The sequence below is a fragment of the Protopterus annectens genome, chromosome 13.part0, assembly GCF_019279795.1.
Source record: "Protopterus annectens isolate FY-2018-M chromosome 13.part0, PAN1.0, whole genome shotgun sequence".
In the NCBI taxonomy this organism is placed as follows: domain Eukaryota; kingdom Metazoa; phylum Chordata; order Ceratodontiformes; family Protopteridae; genus Protopterus; species Protopterus annectens.
In genome coordinates, this window is record NC_056747.1 from 1,257,297,960 (window position 1) to 1,257,319,536 (window position 21,577).

General features: G+C 43.4%; 1 protein-coding gene across 1 annotated transcript in view; it reads left to right on the plus strand.

The window, feature by feature from the left end:
• KPNB1 (karyopherin subunit beta 1) overlaps nucleotides 1-21,577 on the plus strand; it is a 2,271,876-nt gene that overhangs the window by 1,125,415 nt on the left and 1,124,884 nt on the right. Inside the window, exon 12 of the mRNA XM_044055271.1 lies at nucleotides 18,095-18,225. Within this exon, the coding sequence (XP_043911206.1) occupies nucleotides 18,095-18,225 (131 nt within the window). The remainder of the gene's footprint in view (nucleotides 1-18,094; nucleotides 18,226-21,577) is intronic.

Sequence of the window (21,577 nt, forward strand, 5' to 3'; positions counted from 1 at the left end):
TTCAAGCAGAGAACAAGGACATTCTTCGACACCTGGCATTTGTGAAAAGGTTTCTAACATGCCTAGGGTACACAAAAGAAAATAAATCACAAAAGATTGCATTCCTGGGTGCAAGCTTGAGTACAACTGCCTAGATGGCTTACCTCATGCCAGACAAGCAAAGGCAACTTATTACTTCAGACTGGCAACAAAGACCCAGTTATCTGCAAGACAAATTCTGCAGGCTTTGGGCTTCATGGCATCCAGCATCCTACTTATTCCATATGCAAGTCTGCATATGAGGAAACTTCAATGGTACCTAAAAAGTTTATGGAGTCAACATTCTCAGTCTGGATGCAATGATTCCTCATTCCCTGCCTACAGCAATAGTTTCTATGGTGGGCAAAGGCATGTCAACAAAACATGGGACGGGTCTTCACTCTACCCCCTGCCAGCAAACCTTAACACTCGTCAGATTATGCCTGGGGGGCCTACATGGCAGGAAGATGCATTCAGGGTATATGGACCCCAAACCAAATGCATCTACATATCAACCAGAAAGATGCTAACTTTTCAAAATGCCTTAACAGTCTTCAAGGACTTCATCCAGGACAACTACTGATAGACTGACAGCACCACAGTCATGTGGTATATGAACAAGCAAGGGGGCACACACTTAATACCCCCTTTGCAGATTAGCCATGGCACTGTGGGACACTGCTTTGACCTACCAAATACATCTTCAAGCTCAGTTCCTGCCAGGAAAACAGAACACACTGGCAGACTAAGCAGAAACCTTATGGATCCTCAAGTGGAAACTAAATCCACAAGTCTTCAGCATGAGAGAAATGGGGGAGCCCAGACATAGAACTATTTGTCTCTCCTCAATTATCAATTGAAAAGATTATACACGAGGACTTATCACAGACAAGCATGGAAAGTGGACGCCCTATCCTTCAGTTGGAAAAATCTATCAGTTTACGCCTTTCCTCCTTTGCCTCTTCTCCCCAAGGTGGTCCTAAGTCAGACAAGAAAAACCAAAGATGATACTGATTGCCCCGGACTGGCCCCCAATTCTAAGGAACTTGTCTCAATACCCAGCTTGGACCTTACCTCAGACACCAACTACTGTCCCAGCAAAACAATCGGATCCTGCACTGTCATCTACAGGCAGTGAACCTGGCAGCATGACTGATCATGTAGTTATACAAGCACCTCTCAGTAAAGGTGTGATGGATGTCATTTTGGAAGCCAGAAGGCCTAGTACTAGAAAATCTTTATGCTGACAAATGGAAGAGATTCTGTGCTTGGAATCGAGCACAAGGAACTGATACAGCAGAACCAAGTATTCCTCAGATATTACAATACTTAACTGAGGTGCTTGACAAAGGCCCATCTCTCATTTAAAATCCATGCCTCTGCCATTTCGTCTCAACAATACAGAGCCACCAATCTTTTCTCATCCTTCACTAAAGCAGTATCTTAGAGGAGCCAAACATTTTAAGGTCTCCCAGAAGATCACCATTGCCTGCATGGGACCTCTATGTGTTAGAAAAACTCATCCTGCCTCTGTTTGAACTAACCACTACCGCTGATATAAAGTTCTTATGGAAGACAGCTCTGCTACTAGCAATTACTTCAGCAAGAAGTTTCTGAGCTACAGGCCCTCATGGCTGTAGAGCCTTTTATCATATTTTACCCGGACAGGGTCTCTGAGGACAAATCCTACTTTTATGCCTTAGGTGGTTTCCAGTGTGGCTCTTAACTAAACATTTCATCTGCCAACCTTTTATCCAAATCCGCAGAACAAGGGGGAGAGAATTCTGCATTCCTAGGATGTGCATAGACAGCTAAAATTCTACTTGAGCAGGACTAAAGCTCTAAGAAAAACTGAGCAATTACTAGTGACATGATGCAGGATCAGAAGGAAAGGCTGTTTCAAAGCAGGCAATTTCAAAGTGGATAAGCCACTGCATCAGTTTCTGCTACTTACACCATGGTAAACTTGTGCCCAAGGGCATCCGGTCTCATTCCACCAGAGCTGCAGCTACTTCAGCAGCCTTTCTCAGAGGAGTACCAAGCAGACATTCTAGAGGCTGCTACTGTTCGCACCTTTACAAAGCAAGCAGAGGTAGCATTGTTGCCTCATGACAAGAGGTTCTCCCATTCGATTCTCTGCTGGAGTGCAAGGTGTGCCTTCTGTGTGGAGTCTGCATGTCCTCCCCGTGGTTGGGTGGGTGTTCGAAAGACGTGCGTAAATGAGTGTGCCTTAGTTGAAGGTTGAACGTTGAGCTGGCACCTAACCGGGAAAAGCCGAAAGACAGCATCAACAACATCATTTACACCTCTACTATAAGTCCAGGGCAGGCTTTGCCACTGCAGTTGTGCAGGGCCTTATAGCCGCACTTAATGCGGTTTAGCTCCAGCCTCCCAACCATAGCTTTGAGATTCTACCCAAATGTAATGACTGCAACAGTGAAACACTAAACATAGTAAAGTTGTGTAAACTTACCATAAATCTAGATGTTAGTGTATTCACTGTTGCAGTCCAGGTTACCCTCCTGTCATCCCCCTGTCACTGGAGTTTCTTCCCTTTAGCGGCTCCTGACATCGGGGGCAAGAAATACTAAAGAAAATGGCGTCTGCATGTTTTATACCCCTGATGTCATGAAAGACCGCAGCCAACGCCGAACCCAAGACTTTGGAATTCAGGCCGACTGAGGGCAACCTGCCAGCAGATTACCCAAATGTAATGACTGCAACAGTGAATACACTAACATCTACATTTATGGTAAGTGTACACAACTGTACTTTTTCAGAAACGCTGTTCATATCGGCAAGATAGAATTTCTAAAAATTCGAACATTTCAAACTACCCTTTTGCAGGGGGCCAAGCCCCCTGCACCCCACCCACACCCCTGCAAATTGTTTACATCAACTCCAGTATCACACTACATTGACATCAGATTTTAGTTTTCTTCAGTCTTCTTTCATTCTTGACGGATGGGACTCTGTTACGACCTTTCGGAACCAAGACTCCCGTTGTACAGCTCGCACCAGCCAAAGACTTAGCTAAGGCACTACCCACACTACCCTTCTCTCAATTACCCCAGATCCTTTTTGCAGCTTTGAAATTAAGAGTCAGCCAATACTATTAGCTAAGTGCCATAGTTTAGAGACCCCAACTAATAATCTACAGAAAGAAGAACCTGAGGTCCAGATCCAATCAAATACTGTTGAGCGCTTTCATCTCTCTAATGGAAACTTTCTCAGAATGAAGTTCACATTACCAAACATCCCTTTCATATACAACATATAACAATCACCTGTGCAAATAATGAAATTTCTTAAAGCAACAATGCCATAAAATGTAAAGGCATAATATAAAACCATAACAAACTATATATTCTAAAACACATCTTTTGCCCAAGACCTAACAGGAGTACATAACTTCACATGCACATGTGAACACTCAACAGTTTGACACATTAAAACCTTTATAGAAAAAAATTGTGCTCTCAATCTTAAAACATAAATGATGGACACAGCACTGTTGCATTTGTTTTAATTTTTCATTTCAGTTCTTTTAATTCCAGGAGGCATTCAACGGTCCCCCTCTTTTCTCCTAGATTAATTTGTTTAATAAACTTACTGTGTTCTTCATTGGCATTAATATGGACTGCAAATGCATTTTTCATCCTTCCTATTATCATAATGCTGATAAATCCTACTCCGTAATGCATTTTTTATTTTGCCAACGTAGTAAGGTAATTTTGAGCATAGAGCCAAATACACTACACCTTTGCTGTTACATGACATTTTTCCTTTTATAATATATTTCCCACAGTTAAGGATCAAAATGTCTTTCCCTTCAAGTATGCGCTGGCACTGTAAACGTTATCCACATTTAACCACACCTGCACCTTATCTGGCCCCTGTTATTTCTCTTTTTATATTAGTCTCTTTTGTATACAATGTTCGGGGCTGGTCCTAATAACAGTACTTGGTCTGAGTCAGTGCTGAAGATGTTCCAGTTGTGTTGAATGATGTACTTAATATTACAAAAATACTGGTTAAACTTAAAAATAGCTGATTTCTTAAAGGAGTACTAACCTGTCCTACATCATTTTGAATGCCTCCCCCTGTTCCAAGCAGGGGTATAAAATGTCCACTCAATCTTTTTCTTTTGTAACCTCTTGGAGAATGTTCCCCACATAACTCGCAGGATAGCCCCTATTTTCCAGTATATCTCTCAGGGTGTTCATCTGTGTGAAACTCTTCTTGTTAGGAAATCATCGTAGCCAGTCTAACCCAGTGTACCTTTACCAATGCCTTCTTTGGTGTAGGGTGTGACTGCTATCAAAATGTAAAAGGTTATTTGAGAATGTGGCTTTCCGGAAGATGGAGTTGAGCTGTCGTTTGACAAGGTCATTTTCAATGGTTATATCTAAGTAATGCACAGAAGATTCAGTAATCGAATGTGTAAATGCTAAAAACTAAGTACTGTTGTCCAAATACTCTAAGAAATGGCTAATTTTCCCCTTGTCTTCTACCCAAAAAATTGTCAAGGAATCTGCCATAAAATTACCATTCTTTGGCAAAGGGACTTTTGAATATAAATTCCAATTCCTGGTATGCTAGTACAATTGACAAAAATGGGGGCATATGCCCGCCCCATTGCCACACTTTGAACTTGTTTGAATAACTGATGTTAAAAAGTTATAATGGTGTCCATAACAATTTCCATTAATGATCTTAGTGTAAGAATACAGTTGATTGTTGAATGCTGGCGGAGATGCTGGTAAAACCAGTCTATACCATTTTCATGTGGAATCAAGGAAAATAGATCTTTAATGTCAATTGTCATAAAGACAAGGTTGTCTTTGTTGATTTTTGACAAGAAATCCCATGAATCTGTGTCCAGGGGCAATTTAACAATACACCCTTTAGTTGACCATCTATGTATTTCACAATAGGAAAAGTTTTTTTGCACAAGCAATAACAATGTGTCTCGGTGGAGGGTTTTCTAAATCTTTATGAATCTTGGGAATCCCAAATATTGGTATTTTGGGATTTCTTGGACACAAGATGGCATTCTTCCAGTTTAATTTGCAGTTCCAATATAATGTCAACTTTGTAACAAATGTTTTTCTCAAACTGATTTCCTTGTATGCATCCACAAACAAATGATTAAACATTTTGTATATGTATCATAATTCATACTCTCAAGACCCCCGCCCTTTATCTGGTTTCATGACCCGTATTTCCAATTTTTGATTGAAGTCTTTTAATAATGTCATCTCTGACTTGGGTTGCTGCCCTGTGTTGACCCCTTTTTCAAACAAATTTGTCTTTCTCATTTTCAAAAATAGCCACAGTAGGATGTAAAGTGGGGTTAAATGTACTGGGTTTTGTTAGGCAACATTGGTCATGCATGCTGTAATTCAACCCTTTGAAAAAGAAATCAAAATTCAACTAAGTTTCGGATCTATTATAGTTTGGTCAAGGGACGCTTTCATGTCAGCTACAAAGGTTAAACCTTTTTGAAACAGTTCTGCTACCTGTTCGTTAAATGCAATGTTGCTGTAATTATATACCTTAAGGTCTCCACCTTTGTTTTTCAAAATAACTGCATTGTTCTGGTCATTCACTGGAATCTGTTCCCCTTCCCCTCTAGTTGCCCCTGGAATGTGCAGGGTACTAGTAGTTGTAATTGTGGTAATGTCACTCCCCTCCCTTGGTTCCTCAGTCCCTCTGACCTCCTCGGGGGGGCTTCTCTAAAGGGTTTTGAATATTTTCCGTATTGTCACCATTACTGTTGGCATCCGTCATTAGCTGTAGTCGCATCAATATTAGCACCTGTCCTTTCCTGCCCTCTAGGTGGTAAAGGGTAGGCTCTATTCTCCCCATATTCCTTTTAATCTCTCCTAAGCTTGTGCATTTTTCTTTAATCTCTCATTGCAATATCAATTTTCTCAAACATTTTAAAATCAACTTTTTTAAATTCAAACAGTAAATCCCTTTTAATACTTTCATCTACAGCATTAATTTTGTTCAGTAAACCAGGCATTTTACGTTCATAGTCTGAGACATTTTAAAATTTACGGCTATTTTTGTTGAGTTCTAAAAGCTCCAGCTGTAGTAGTCTTACCAGGCCAGTTGGAAACTTCTTCAGTCTAAGGCTCTTTGGTATTCTTTCAGTCCTTACACAAGATAGTTGTTCTCCAGTTGTTGTTTTCTATATTCCGTGGTTAGTTTCTCAAGGTTAGTCAGTTCATTCAAAGTTCCAGTATTTTCTGCTGGAACCTGTTGAAATTTGTTTTTCCAGGTCTTTTCCCCTTCCAGTCACTGTAGCAAACTGTTTCTGCCGTTGTAAGGGGTTCCCCCGCCTCACTTCATGGATTTAACATCATGAGTGTCTTTGTATGCAAATCTAGCGCTCTTGATTGCCTTGAATTCACCATATGCAAATCTAGCGTTCCTGATTGGCTAGAAGTCACTGACTGTATTCTCTGTACTGGTGTGATACCACAACTGTCTAAACAGCAGAGAATTTCCACAGAGCTGTTGATCCCTGCTCCATTCGGGCCCGGGTCACTCCTCATAGCCTGTGATGTTGAATTATAGGCTTGTTGGGTCATTTTATCCATCCGAACAACCAGATTTGTCACTGTATTGAGGCTTGAATGGATTGAGCCAAAGTAGTAAGAGTAAGTGAATCAGTGTCCTCAGTTACCTCCATCCCAAACAACGAAGGTTAGACACACAAACTAATCCACAGAAAAAGAACCGAGGTCCAGATCCACTCAGAAATGTTTATTTAGCACTTTTGTCTCTCATGGAAGCTTCCTCAGAAGTACACACTACCCAACATCCCTTTCATATAAAACATAATCACCTGTGCAGATGGAATTTCTTAAAGCAACAATGCCATAAAATGTAAAGGCATAATATAAAAGCAAAACAAAATATCTATTCTAAAACCTTGCATAAGAACGAATAAAGGAATACATAACTTCACATGCACATGTGAACACTCGTACAGTTTGACATATTCAAACCTTTATAGAAAAAACTTCTGCTACCTTGGCTGTGAGGGCTTTAAATTGTCAATTTCATATGCTTAAATATCAGCAATACTTATTGTCACTGCTTAAACAGAAAATGTTAAATTCTGAATGTGCAGAAAACAAGGAAATGGAGGATTTATTGCATGCAACTGAACAAGTGGGAAAGCATACTTTGCAATGTGGTTTTAATTCTCTGGAAGCCTCTTGCAGGGCTGCTGTTATGGGTTCTGTTATTAGGGGTGACATGCTTGGTTAAAGGAACAGAATCTGCCTGATCATGTTAAAGCAAAATTATTAGATGCACCATTACAGCATGATACTTTGGTGTTAAAGCAGAAGAGGTTTTGAAGAAAATGGAGGACAAAGCGAAATCTATGCAGACAGTTAAGGATTTCTTACAGGTGCAGCCACCCAGATTTAGCAGGAACTGGCCTACAAAGAATTGTTCCTTTCCAGTGTCAGACAGGCCACAAAGAGGCAGATACAGACGCCCCAGAGGCAGATCCCAGCCCCAAGGCTCAAGGCCTAAACCATGGGGTGTTTCTACCTCCAAAAGCGGAGAAGACAAATCACAGCCGTACAGGAAACAGTCCCAATGACTTCCCTCTGCCAGAAGCAATCACTTATCTTTTGGCAGACCCCTTGGGGGGAAAACTAGCAATTTTTCACAAAATTGGCACATGATCACCCAGGACAAAATGGGTCTTGAACATAGTGTCTCAGGGCTACAGGTTCCACTTTCACACCCTGCTAAGGGCAAAAGGTATGCCGGACCTGCCACTCAATCAATGGGCAGAGGCACAAAAGCAAGTTTCATCCCTCATGGACATGAGGGCCATTCAGCGAGTACCACAAGAGCAGGGACAAGGATTTTACTCTAGACTTTTCTCGGTACCCAGAAAGGACAAAACCTGGAGACCAATACGGGACCTGTCTAGTCTAAACATTTCTGGACGTTCTAAAATTCAAAATGTTGAGACTGCAGCAGCTACTGCCCATGCTGGGCAAGAAGGCTTGGCTTGTAACTTTGGACCTAAAAGAGGCTTACCTGCATGTCCCAATCAGACAATCTTGCAGAAGATACCTCAGATTCATATCTGGCTCAATGCACTACCAATTCTCTGCCCTTTGGCTTATCTACTGCGCCCAGGGTCTTCACAAAATGCCTGGCACCAGTAATTGCATTTTAGACAAAGGGGAATTTAAATTTATCCTTGGACGACTGCCTTATTCAAGCAGAGAGCAAGGGCATTCTACTAAAGCATCTGGCGTTTGTAAATAGATTACTAATTTGCCTAGGGTACACAGTAAACGAAAAGAAATCAAAACTAGTACCCTCTCAAGAGATAATATTCCTGGGTGCAAGCTTAAATACAACTGCCCAGATGGCTTATCTCATGCCAGACAAAGGCAACTGACTTCTTACTTCAAAATGTTGGCAACAAAGACCCAGTTATCTGCAAGAAAAATTCTGCAGGCTTTGGGCTTCATGGCATCCTGCATTCTCCTAATTCCATATGCCAGACTGCATATGAGGAAACTACAATGGTATCTAAAAAGTGTTTGGACTCTATTGCCACAGCCTGGAAACATTAATTACCCTCATTCCCTGCCTGCAACAGGAGTTTCGATGGTGGGCACAGGCCTGTCACCACAACAAGGGACAGCCATTCACTTTACCCACAGCCAGGCAGACATGGCCCACAAGCCAGATGCATCTTCATAGCAATCAAAAAGATGCTAGCTGTTCAGAATACCCTGAAAGCTTTCAAGGATCTACTTCATCCAGGACAACTACTGATAGACTGACAATACTACAGTCATGTGGTACATAAACAAGCAGGGAGGCACAAATTCCTACCCCCTCTGCAGACAAGGCATGACTTTGTGGGACACAGCATTGACTTATCAAGTTCACTTGCAAGCACAATTCCTGCCAGGAAAAGTACTCTGGCAGACGAACTAAGCAGAAACATGGATCCCCACGAGTTGAAACTGGATCCACAAGTCTTCAGCATGATAAGGAAATGGGGATGCCCAGACATAGACCTATTTGCCTCCCCTCAACTGCCAACTACAGAGATTCTGCACAAGGACTTATCACGAGCAAGCATGTGCAAACAAGAAAAGCCAAAAATGATACTGATTGCCCCAGACTGGCCACGCCAGCACTGGTACCCAATCCTAAAGAACTTGTCTCAAGGTCCACCCTGGACATTGCCTCAAATTTCTCACTTTCTGACCCAGCAAAATAGATCCTGCACGGCCAAATCAGGACCTAAAATCTGGCAGCATGGTGGATAATGTAGCCATTGAAAATACTCCTCTCCAAAGCTGTGATGGATGTTATTTTGGAGGCCAGGAGGCCCAGTACCAGAAAATCTTATGCAGAAAAATGGAAGAGATTCTGTGCTTGGAACCAGGAACAAGGAATTGACACATTTGTACCAAATATTCCTCAGATCTTACAATACTTAACTGAGATGCTGGACAAAGGCTTATCCTTTTGATCAATTAAGATTCATGCCTGTGCCATTTCAGCCCATTACAGTACGGAACCACCTATCTTTTCTCATCCTTTAAGGCAGTACCTCAGAGGGGCCAAAAACATAAGACCTCCAACGAGAGCACCAGTACCTGCATGGAACCTCAATTATGTCTGTGAAAAACTCACACTGCCTCCTTTTGAGCCAGCCTCAACAGCTGATTTAAAATTCTTATTCTGGAAAACAGCTCTGCTCCTAGCAATAACCTCTGTAAGATGAGTCTGAGTTACAGGCACTCATGGCTGTGGAACCTTATATCATTTTCCATCCAGACAAGGTTTCTCTGAGGACGAACCCGACATTTATGCTTAAGTTAGTGTCCAGTGTGGCCCTTAACCAAACCATTCACTTGCCTACCTTTTATCCAAACCCACAGAATAAGGGTGAGACTTCTGCATTGTTTGGACATGCACAGCTACGTTTCTACTTGGACAGAACTAAAGCTTTCAGACAGAACTAAAGCTTTCAGAAAGACTGAGCAACTTTTAGTGGCATATGCTGCAGGATCACAAGGAAAGGCCATCTCAAAACAGACTATTTCTAAATGGATAGGTCATTGCATTTGTTTCTGCTACTCACAGCATGGCAAATCAGTGCCTAAGGGCATTAGGCCACATTCAACCAGAGCAGCAGCCACTTCAGCAGCCTTCCTCAGAGGAGTACCAACCAAAGACATCTTAGAGGCTGCAACTTGGAGTTCAGTGCACACTTTTACAAAGCACTACCACTTACCTCTCTACTCTAAATCCAGAGCAGGCTTTGCCACTGCAGTTCTACAGGGCCTCATAGCTTCTCCTAATCCTGTTTAGCCCAGCCACCCATCCTCAGCTTTGGGATTCAACCCAAGAATGACTGCAACAGTGAAACACTAACATAGTACAGTTGTGTACCTACCATAAATGTAGATGTTCAAGTGTATTCATTGTTGCAGTCCAGGTTACCCTCCCACCATCCCACTTTCTTTTGCTGGGCCTTATCTATACTTCTCTATTCTATACAACCTATGTGGTGTATTTGCTTGTAGATGAAGGAAATGTTTACTTTAGTGCATGCATGTTTATTGGCATAATTTATCTAGCCTACCGTTTTGGGGGGCACCTGACATCTGGGGCAAGGAAAACTGAAGAAAATGACGTCTGCTGCATCATTTTTTATCCCTGGCGCACTGACATCAAGGAAGAGGCGACAGCAACAGACTCCAGAGCAAGACTTTGGAATTCAGGCTGACTGCAGGTAGCCTGCCAGCAGGATAACCCAAGAGTGATGACTGCAGCAGTGAAGACACTCTAATAATCTACATTTATGGTAGGTACACAACAGTACTTTTTAGGGATAATGAATGCTACCAGTATCTCAGGATGTTTAACAAAACAAAATTTTGTTCATTAATTACCCCTTGCATAAGGGAATAATCCAAAAATTCCATCTTTCTATAGGCAATATTAACTTTGTTCAGGGAAACAGATTCATGTGTCAGTGTCCTACAAAAAGTGTTGCCTGTAGAATGGATGTAATCAATCTTGTGCATTATGACAGTCTCCCCACCTTTGTCTGGCTTAATTTCTCTGTTACTATTCCTTATTTCATGTAATACGGAAACCTCTGAGGTTATGAAAATGGAAAAGGAGTGTTCTGATTCACTAATTGGCAGGATATTTAAAAGAATGTATTTAAGCTTCTATCGAATGATTATTTATTCTGAAGTGCTTGAATTTCAAGCATGAAAGCACTTAATAAATTTTAAATTTAGATGTATTGCCAATGTTTGTCTTTTGAGCCAGCTGGTGGAATTAATAGTTTGGCGCCTCCAGTTTTCTGCCTTTTTTTTGTTCTTGTTTTACAACCATTGAGTAGGATAACATGGGGTGGATTACTAGTTATAGCCACTATAATTGACTGGGCTACTTTTCATGTACATAGTTTACGGTATTGAGTTTTCACTTCTGTGGCTGAACTTCACGAAATGGATGTGGCCAATCAAGAAAAAGGTCTATCCCAATCCCAGATAGGTACAACGCAGCATGCAGGAGAGTATTTAAACCTACAACAAATGAAACTTTTCTCAGCAGGTTTCACAAATGCAAAACTTCTTTATTAGACTGCAGTTCCCAAGAGCCCTCAGGGGTGGTTTCACAAATGCAAAACTCCTTGGATAGACTACAATTCCCAAGAGCCCCTTGAGGTGGTTCTCAACAGCTGTGTAGTGGAACACTGGAAATGACGCAAGGAGGAAAAAGTTTCTAAAGAACTGGAACGAACACAAACCTCAGCAATTAAGATGTCCTTCAAGGATGCATCTGCAGTCATAACAAATGGGTTGTCCTGTCGTCAGGCAGCCCTTCGGTTGGCCGGATTCCAAAGTCTGGGTCCGGCTTCGGCTGATGTCGCACTTCACCCGACGTCATCGCTGCTGGTCTTCGGGTATCAAGGCATCAGCTGACGCCATTTTCCTCGGTCTTTCTTGCCGCGCGGCGCCCGAAGCAGAAGCTGTTCGCAAGTGCCGGTCGGTCAGATCCAGAGATTACTACTACCGAATACTACTTTGAAGACTTCTAAAAAGCTAAGTACCCCGTTGGGGACTCTTTCTTGCCTCAGCCGATGTCAGAAAAAGTCAATAACTGTTTAACTTGTGGGAAACAAATACCTCATAAAGATTTCCACTCTTACTGCCTGCCTTGCTTAGGCCCAGACCACGACGTAGCAGCCTGTTCGGCCTGTGCTTCCTTCAACTGACGAACGCTTAGGCGTCGGTCGGAGTTTGCTGAACAGTTTTTCGGCTCAGATTTTGCATACATTATGCCGTCGGATCCTCAGACTACCCAAATTGTTAAAAAACGCAAAGAAAAAGACCGACACTCGCGGTCCGCGGTTTCGGCTGAAACCACGGTTAAGCAGGCCGCGAGTGTCTCTGTTTCGGCCGAAACCGAGAAAACCAGTCAATCTTCAGCCGAATCCATGACTACTACTGAGGCTCCTGCTACCTTAGTTGAATCGGCCTCAGAAGTTTTGCCTACTACTGTGGTTCCTAGTGATTTATCAGACACCATTCCTTTGGATGTCTCTACCCCAGCACATGGTGCTGCTAGGCCTCCTGCAGCCATGTCTATTAAGGCCTTCGCCAGGGCTAAAGCAGCCAAAACTGTTAGATCAGTGCCTGTTAAGCCCCCCTCACACAGGCCCACTTCTAGTTCACAAATGCTTACTCTGGCAGAGGATTTAATATCCTTAATTAGGGGATCCCAATCTCACCCAGACAGGGCCTCTCAGCCACCAGAAAAGAGACCTAGAGCAGAGCCCCCCGAGCCAGTGTCCTCTGATGATTCTTCGGATGACTCAGACATTACAGATCAGCCAGAGGCTCCTTTTCTACTTATGAAGATTCCGATGCTGAGGAATCCATTCCATCTGCCTCTCCACCAGAGGAATTTTCCTTTGGGGAAACCTTACATGCCATGAGAGAACAATTCCAATGGCAGGGACAAGATTTCTCAGATTCCAGAAAAGGGCTTAGGACATTTCTGCACTTACCACAACATAGGCCCTTAGCTATACCTCCAGTACTGCCTGTTGTGGATGATGCATTTAATGATGTTTGCACTGCTCCTGGTACTTTACCTCCAGCCCCTGCCAAACCAGATAGATTTTACAGGGTGCCAGACACTCATCACCACCTATACAAGGCCCCACTTGCAGATCCTGAGACTATATCCCAGGGGCCTAAGGCAGTAGCCTCGACCTCAGCAAAACCCTATTCCTTCTGAAAGGGAATCCAGGTCCTTAGAGAGATGGGGGAAAAAAGTTTACACCTCTGCTACTCTTTCAGCTAGAGCTTTAAACTGTCAGTTTCATATGATCCAATACCAAGAGTTTATGCTTGATCAGTTAACTAAGAAGCTGTCCACTGATGACTCCTTAGACAAGAAATATGTTTTAGAAATGGTGAATAACATTCAGCAGGTTAGTAACCATTCTTTAAAATGTGGCTATGATGCACTGGAGGCTTCATTTAGATCAGCCATGACTGGCACAGTGATAAGAAGGCATGCATGGTTGAAAGAACAGGTCTTGCGGATCATGTTAAAGCAAAGCTGTTAGATGCTCCTATGGATAAGGCCAGTCTATTTGGTACATCTGCTCAGCAAGTAATGAAGAAAATGGAAGAGAAGGCAAAATCTGTACAAACAGTTAAGGATTTCTTACAGGTTCAGCCCCCAAGGTTTAGCAGGAACTGGCCTGCCAAAAATTGGTCCTTTCCAGACTCCTCAAAATCTCAGAGGCAGGAATAGACGCTCTAGAGGCAGAAATCAATCCAGAGGAGGTGCCTACAGAGGACGACAGTGGCAAGGCAATAACCGAGGCACAGACACAACCACTGCCACTGCAACAGGACAATCACAGTGACTTGGCTCTGACACCTGCTACCAGGGAGCAAATAACAGCACCTTTAGGCGGAAAGTTAGCCTTATTTTCGAAAAATTGGCACTATATCACAAAAGACAAGTGGATTTTGCAAACCATAGACCAAGGCTACAGGTTCCACTTCCACACCTTACCAGTAAAAAGAGGAATGCCAAACCTTCCTCCAAATCAAAAAACAGAAGCTCTAAAGCAGATAGCGCAATTAACAAAGATAAGAGCTGTGGAAAGAGTACCAATAACAGAACAGGGCAAAGGATTCTACTCCAGACTCTTCCTAGTACCAAGAAAAGAGAAAAGTTGGAGACCTATTCTCGACCTGTCCGTCTTAAAACACATACATCATTGTCCCAAAATTCAAAATGCTGACCCTACAGCAACTTCTTCCCATGCTGGGCAAGGAGTGTTGGCTGGTAACTCTAGATCTCAAGGAGGCATACCTGCACGTCCCCATACGACCAAATTGCAGAAGATATCTCAGATTTCTTGCAGGATCAGAGCATTATCAATGCTCAGCATTGCCCTTTGGCTTATCTACTGCGCCCAGAGTATTCACAAAATGCCTGGCATCAGTAATCGCTCACTGCAGGCTACAGGGAATCCAAATTTATCCATACCTGGACGACTGCCTGTTACAAGCGGACACCAAAAGCAAGCTGACAACAGATTTACAAAGAGTCATTTGCTTACTACAAGCCCTGGGATACACAGTCAATTTACAAAAGTCAAGACTGACACCATCCCAAACAAGAACATTCTTGGGTGCGGAATTGGACACAGCAAAACAAATGGCATTCCTAACTGCAGAAAAACAAAAACTCCTCCCTCTTTACTTCTTGGCATTAACGAAGCAGAACAAACTAACAGCAAGAAAAGTACTGCAGGCCTTGGGCTTCATGGCATCATGCATAATCTTGGTCCCACATGCCAGACTGCATATGAGAAAGCTACAGTGGTACCTAAAGAATTTATGGTCTCAACACAGGCACAGCTTAGAAACAGAATTCCCACTAATCCCATGCCTGGAGTTCCTATGGTGGGCTCAAGCATGCCAGTCAAACCCAGGCTTGCCCTTCCACAACTTTCAAGCAAGCCAAACCATCACAACGGACGCCTCAGACCTAGGCTGGGGAGCGCACATGTTGGACAAATGCATACAAGGATTGTGGACTCCAGACCAGCTGCACCTGCACATAAACCAAAAAGAAATGCTGGCAGTAAAACTAGCAATCCAGAAATTCAGACCATTCCTCAAAGAAGGCCATTTAATGATAAGGACAGACAACACCACAGTCATGTGGTACATCAACAAACAGGGAGGCCCTCATTCATACCCCCTATGCAGAATGACTCTGGACCTTTGGAATATTTAGGCATATTTAGGAATATAGGCAATATTTGTGCCGGGAAAAGAAAACACCCTAGCAGACATGTTAAGCAGAACCACCTCGGATGCTCACGAATGGATGCTACACCCGGACATCTTCAAGGCCATCACAAAGAAATGGGGAATGCCACAAATAGACCTATTCGCATCCCCACTCAATCACCAGCTCAAAAAATTCTGCACAAGGACATACCACCCACTTGCATGGAAGGTGGACTCTATCCTTCAGTTGGAAAGGCCTGACAGCATATGCATTTCCACCTCTTCCTTTGATGCACAAGGTAATACTGAAAATCAGAGGAACGCCCAAGGATAATCCTGATGGCTCCGAATTGGCCAAGACAACACTGGTATCCATTGCTGAGGAGCATGTCTCAGGGGAGAATGTGGTCAATACCCCTGATGCCTTTGATGTTAACTCAGAACTACAACATCATGCACCCAAACCTAAAAACCTTGCAACTGACTGCCTGGAACATCACATAGCAGCAACTAACCCAGACCTATCCCAAAGGGTTAAAGACATTATCCTTGAAGCCCGCAGACCTTCAACAAGAAGGAACTATGCAGGAAAATGGAAAAGATTTGTCATTTGGAGTACTGAAAGAGGAAAATATGTCAAACATAGATATTGCTAACATCCTGGAGTACTTGGCAGAGCTTCTACATACAGGCCTGTCCTATTCCTCCAAGATACATGCATCAGCTATTTCAGCAGAATACAGCTTCGATCCACCTGTCTTTTCGCATCCTCTACTGAGGCAGTTCCTCAGAGGGATCAAGAATGTAAAACCTCCTAGGAAACCACCATTACCAGCATGGGACTTGAACTTTGTGCTAGAAAAATTGACACTCCCTCCATTTGAACCAGCAGCAACAGCAGATCTTCAACACCTATCATGGAAAACTGCTTTCCTACTGGCAATTACTTCAGCAAGGAGGGTTTCGGAACTACAGGCCTTAATGGCAGTACAACCCTTCCTAATCTTCCATCAAGATAGGGTGTCCATGAGAACTAATCCTACATTTATGCCTAAGGTGGTATCCAGAGTGTCTTTAAACCAGGCAATCCACCTACCTACCTTCTTTCCCAATCCACAGAACAGGGGGGAAAGACTGCTGCATACCTTGGATGTACATAGACAGTTACGCTACTACCTGGACAGAACCAAAGGTGACAGAAAAACTGACCAGCTTTTAGTAGCCTATGCAACAGGAAGGGAAGGAAAAGCAATTTCCAAACAGACAATCTCCAAATGGATAGGAAATTGCATAAGATTCTGTTACTCCTACCACGGAAAACCAATTCACAGAACATAAGACCTCATTCTACAAGGGCTACAGCCACTACCACAGCTTTCTTATGAGGAGTGGCAACCAAGGACATTATTGAGGCGGCTACTTGGACCTCCGTGCATACATTTGCCAAGCATTATAATTTACCTCTATACTCTAGATCCCGAGCAGGGTTTGCCACTGCTGTACTGCAAGAGATCCTAACTATACCATAATTCTTCTTCCTCCTCCCCTAGTTTGGCTATGGTATTCTACCCATTTGTTATGACTGCAGATGCATCCTTGAAGGACATAGTACAGTTTTGTACCTACCATAAATGTAGATGTCCGAACAGGATAGCATCTGCAGTCAGGATTACCCACCCTCCTTCCCCTCTGTGGTACTCCTAGGGTATTTACCCTCCTAATAGCTAGCTGGGGGAGAGTCTCTTATGGTGTATTTGTTTGTATATATGTACATACATTGTTATTTTTTGTGTTTGCCTTCTACTTTTTTGGAAACACTGGCATTTATCCAAAATTTAGCTTACCAAGAGGGCAACTGGCATCTGGGGCAAGAAAGACTGAGGAAAATGGCGTCGGCTGATGCCTTTATACCCGAAGACCAGCAGAGATGACGTCGGGTGAAGTGCGACATCAGCCGAAGCCGGACCCAGACTTTGGAATCCGGCCGACCGAAGGGCTGCCTGACGACAGGACAACCCATTTGTTATGACTGCAGATGCTATCCTGTTCGGACATCTACATTTATGGTAGGTACAAAACTGTACTTTATAGCAAATGCTCGATTGCAGTTGTTGCCAAGGGTTGCACAACCAATTATGTTTAGGGGGCAATTTTTCACATAGGGCCATGTGGATTTGGATAATTTTTCCTTAAAACCATCACTTAAACTACATTTTGTTTACTTATTTTACATTTATTTGATCTGAAACATTTAAGTGTGACAAACATGCAAAAAAAAAATTAAGTCAGGAAGGGAGCAAATACTATTTCATTGCACTGTAGATAATTTTTTAGGAACCAAACTGGACAAATTCAACTGAAACATCAAAGCGCATTAGTGTGTGCAGAAAACAAGGGCTTGGTAACAAAACCAAGTCATTTTTTTATATTGGTTTGGTAACACCAAGATCTTGAGACTTGGCAACTTTGGACTTTGTTGACATCAGATGTTGAAGTCTGAATATTGAATGTGCCTACAACAAAGTCCTATTTGTGTTTGACTGCAGCAGGAATGCTATTACCATCTAGTTATGGTGATTACTCTGGTATAATTTTGTGCATATTTAGTGTTTTGCATTTGATGTGTAAGCAGGTGTGGAGACTGGGTTATTGAATGTGCTGTTTCACTGGGTTTGTAAAACTCCTTGTGAAATAACTTGTGCTCTGTATTTCAGGCTTTCTCTAGTCTTGCTGAAGCTGCATACGAATCTGCTGAAGTTGCTGATGAGCAAGAAGAACCTGCCACTTACTGCTTGTCTTCATCATTTGAAATTATTGTTCAAAAACTGTTGGAGACTACTGACAGGTAAACGCTGTCTAGGCTAGTGTGATTGCAGCAGGAAAGTCAGAAGTGGATGCAATCAGTTTAACCAATTGCATAAGTGATTTTGCTTCAAGGTGTTAACTGGAGATTGGTAGGACTTGCTACAGGTGTCATTAGAGGTAGAAATGTACCGAGTGCATCTTGCAATTTGTGAATTCTTCCAGGTAGTAGTTTGTGGTTAAATGTCATCGGTTAAATTACCTGCAGGCTGCGAGTTCATTTTGAAAGCAGTATTGTGCACTAAAACTGTTATATCCTGAATTCTAAAGGGCCCTGGCCATTTGCCCATTCTTTTCAAAGGGGCAAGACTTTCCATTTCTGTTCTGTCCAGAACATGACGTGGGCAGTTGAGGGTTGGCATAATGGCTAAGGTGGTTACCTTGCAGACCCCAAGGTACTGGGTTTGATTCTCACCTTTGGGAAGCATGGCTAGGCTTAAAGGCCCTATGGGATCATTAGCCTAGTAATTTTCTATGAATCCAAGTGTTCCCAGTGTGCTTAAAGTCACCATTAGGCTTAAGGCACAGTTGCTTCAGAAATGTGTATTGAACAGCATAGAGAGTTGACCTCTTGGTGTCCGATCACTCATTTGAGAACATGTGCAAATTGTCAGCTGCTAAAGAGGCGGACTGATATAATTTGTTTCCAATGACCCTCTCAGACTTGAGAATTGAAGGTGAGAGGTGCTCTGTTGCCCCTCACATTGAATGTGCTGCTCACAAGGCGTCTTCAGAGGTATCCATGTTTGTGTCCTCGGCATCCTTTTGGGCTGAGTAGACTTACAGCCAGGCTTTGTATGGGTTCAGATCCATTACGTAGGCAGTGACTTCTGATATCCTGGATTCTGTTAACTGGGGTGAGGGTCTCTACATTTGTGTGCAAGGCAATGCCCGGGGACTGGGTTTAGTGTGCTTGGCCTGCTTCTCAGATTACCAGAATAAATTTAGGCACAAGCTGCCAGAGACCGTACCCAGTAGTTCTCTTTGGACTTGGCTGTATTGGCCTCCAATCCCCATTATCCACGCCTGGCTGCAAGACTTGTTTAGGCTGGCAGAGGACCTGAAGTATATGCATCTCTGACGAAAAGCTATCCTGTGCCAATAATTTTTCAGCAAAAAGGGGAGGAGGCCCTTCCATGCAGAAGCCTTCAGATTTCTGACTCTCAGGTACAGTAGATGCTATCCAGACTCTCAATGAAAGTGCAGAAAGATGAGAAAAATTCACAAAGTAAGGTGAACCATGTCCAAGCTGTCTAGTCTCAACACTACTACAATTAAGTGTAGGATGGATTTTTCATGTGGAGGAAAGGAGTCTACACACAGACCTCTGCCAATCAGGCTGAATCTTTAACTGTTCTGTTCATCTTTTGCAGTATTTGCAAGTAGGACTTACCTGCATAGGCAACTCTATATCTGCCAGTATACCCAAGTCTTACTACCGTGAGGTGTGTGGTATGTCTCTAGGCTATCGGACGTAGGCTTAAGTGGCGCATGCGCATGCATTATCCTCAACTTGATGCCAGATGGATCACCAGTCCTGGATGTCGCTTTGCTGCCAAAATCATTTTCAATAAAGGTAAGTGCCCCATTGATGAACCTTTTTGTCTCTTACTGCTGTTTTTCTTGGTTGAGAGTCATCCAGGAAGGGAAAGTGAATGTGGAAGGCAGATTGCACACAAGGACAGCCACTCCGTGTCTCTCTGGCCCCACATGACCATAAAAACTGTTCGCTGTGTCAATCGTTAATGCCTTAAAACCCTTTGTAGCCGACTTTCGTCCCTTGCTTAGAGAACCAGTGTCTGAAATTTAGCTAAAAGCATGATGTAGGGTTCCACGAACCTGACTACTGAGCCTACTAAGCAGAAGGCCAAAAGACCTAGGCCTGCAGCAGAATTTATACCTGTCCCTGTGACATCTCTCAAGGTGCATGATAGCCTGGAGATGCGCTTTGTTTTGGATCTGGATCCACAGGCTGAGCCAGCTGTCAGGCTGCCTTAGAACCAGACACCAGCACATCCAGAGAGGTTTCAGACATGGGGTCCCAATGTCCAGGGGGGGGGGGGGGGGGGGCATGGCTCATTGTGTTGGAATGCCAGAGGGGAATCTCAGATTGCAGTGAGGTAAGATGTTTAATCTTATTTGCTAGTTGTAGGCCTACACCTGATGGTCCTTCACATTGGATGGACAGAACCAAGCATTCCTCACCTCCACTAGACCTTGACTGGCAAGACTTTACCCAGGGCTTGTTCAACACCTTCATTGCCTTGAGGCCTACCTCCGGTTCCCCTCCTCTCTCCTGGCTTACCTCCCCCCAAAAAGGGGTCTGAGCACAAGCTACTTCAGAGGAGTCTTTAACAAGGAGTCTTTAGCTTGCTCCTCTCAAACCCCCCCCCCCCCGCGTAAGATGTTTCCCCAGAGGAAGACTCCAATTGGACAGACTCCCCTTTGGAAATATTTTTGCAAAACCATCTCCGAAATGAGACCACTTTAAATGGGGCAGCTCTCATATGTCAGAGGTACAAGAGATACTTTCACCTCTTCATGGTGGAGACCCTTTCTTTCAGCTATACCTCTCATCCCTGCCTTTCTAGATGGCCTTGCCTCCACGTCCCTACATCCTCTACCCCTAAGAAGCCAGATATAAAGTGCCTCAGGACTGTAAAGGCCCCTGTGGCAGAGCCATCTCATCTCTGTAGCCTCCAATAAGGCCTCGAGATCCCTTCCTTCCACTTCTCCTCCCCTCAGGCAAGGATAATAGGCAGCTCAAGAGGCTGGGGAAGAAAGTTTACACCTCATCAACTTTAGCCTTTAAGGCTTTGAATTATCTGACCCACATAACCAAGTACTGCATGGAACTTGTGGCTCAATTGTCCAAGATAGTATCTGACATGCCAGACTCAGAATAAAGCCTTGGCATCTCTCCTTATTGCTGCATCCTGTCAGGTGGCCCGACACTAGCAAATTCAGCTACGATGCAGTTGCCTACCTCCAGAGCTGCAGCTTCATCCTCTGCATCAAGGTCTGCCTGCTTGAGGCTTCAGTCCCTCTGAGGACATCAAGGCAAAGCTCATGTATGCTCCCCTTGACAACTCAACCTTATTTTGTAAGTCATCTGAGCTTTTCAAGTCCCTGCAGGAAAACCGCAAGGAGTTAAGACCTCAAACATATTCTAGATGTTCATTGTGTTACACTGCTGCAGTCATTACACTTGGGTTATCCTACCGTCAGGCGGTTCCCCAGTCGGCCTGAGTTCCGAAGTCTTGGTCCGCTGTCAGTTGCTATCGCCTCCTCCCTGACGTCAGTGCGACAGGGGTATTTAAGATGCAGCCGGCACC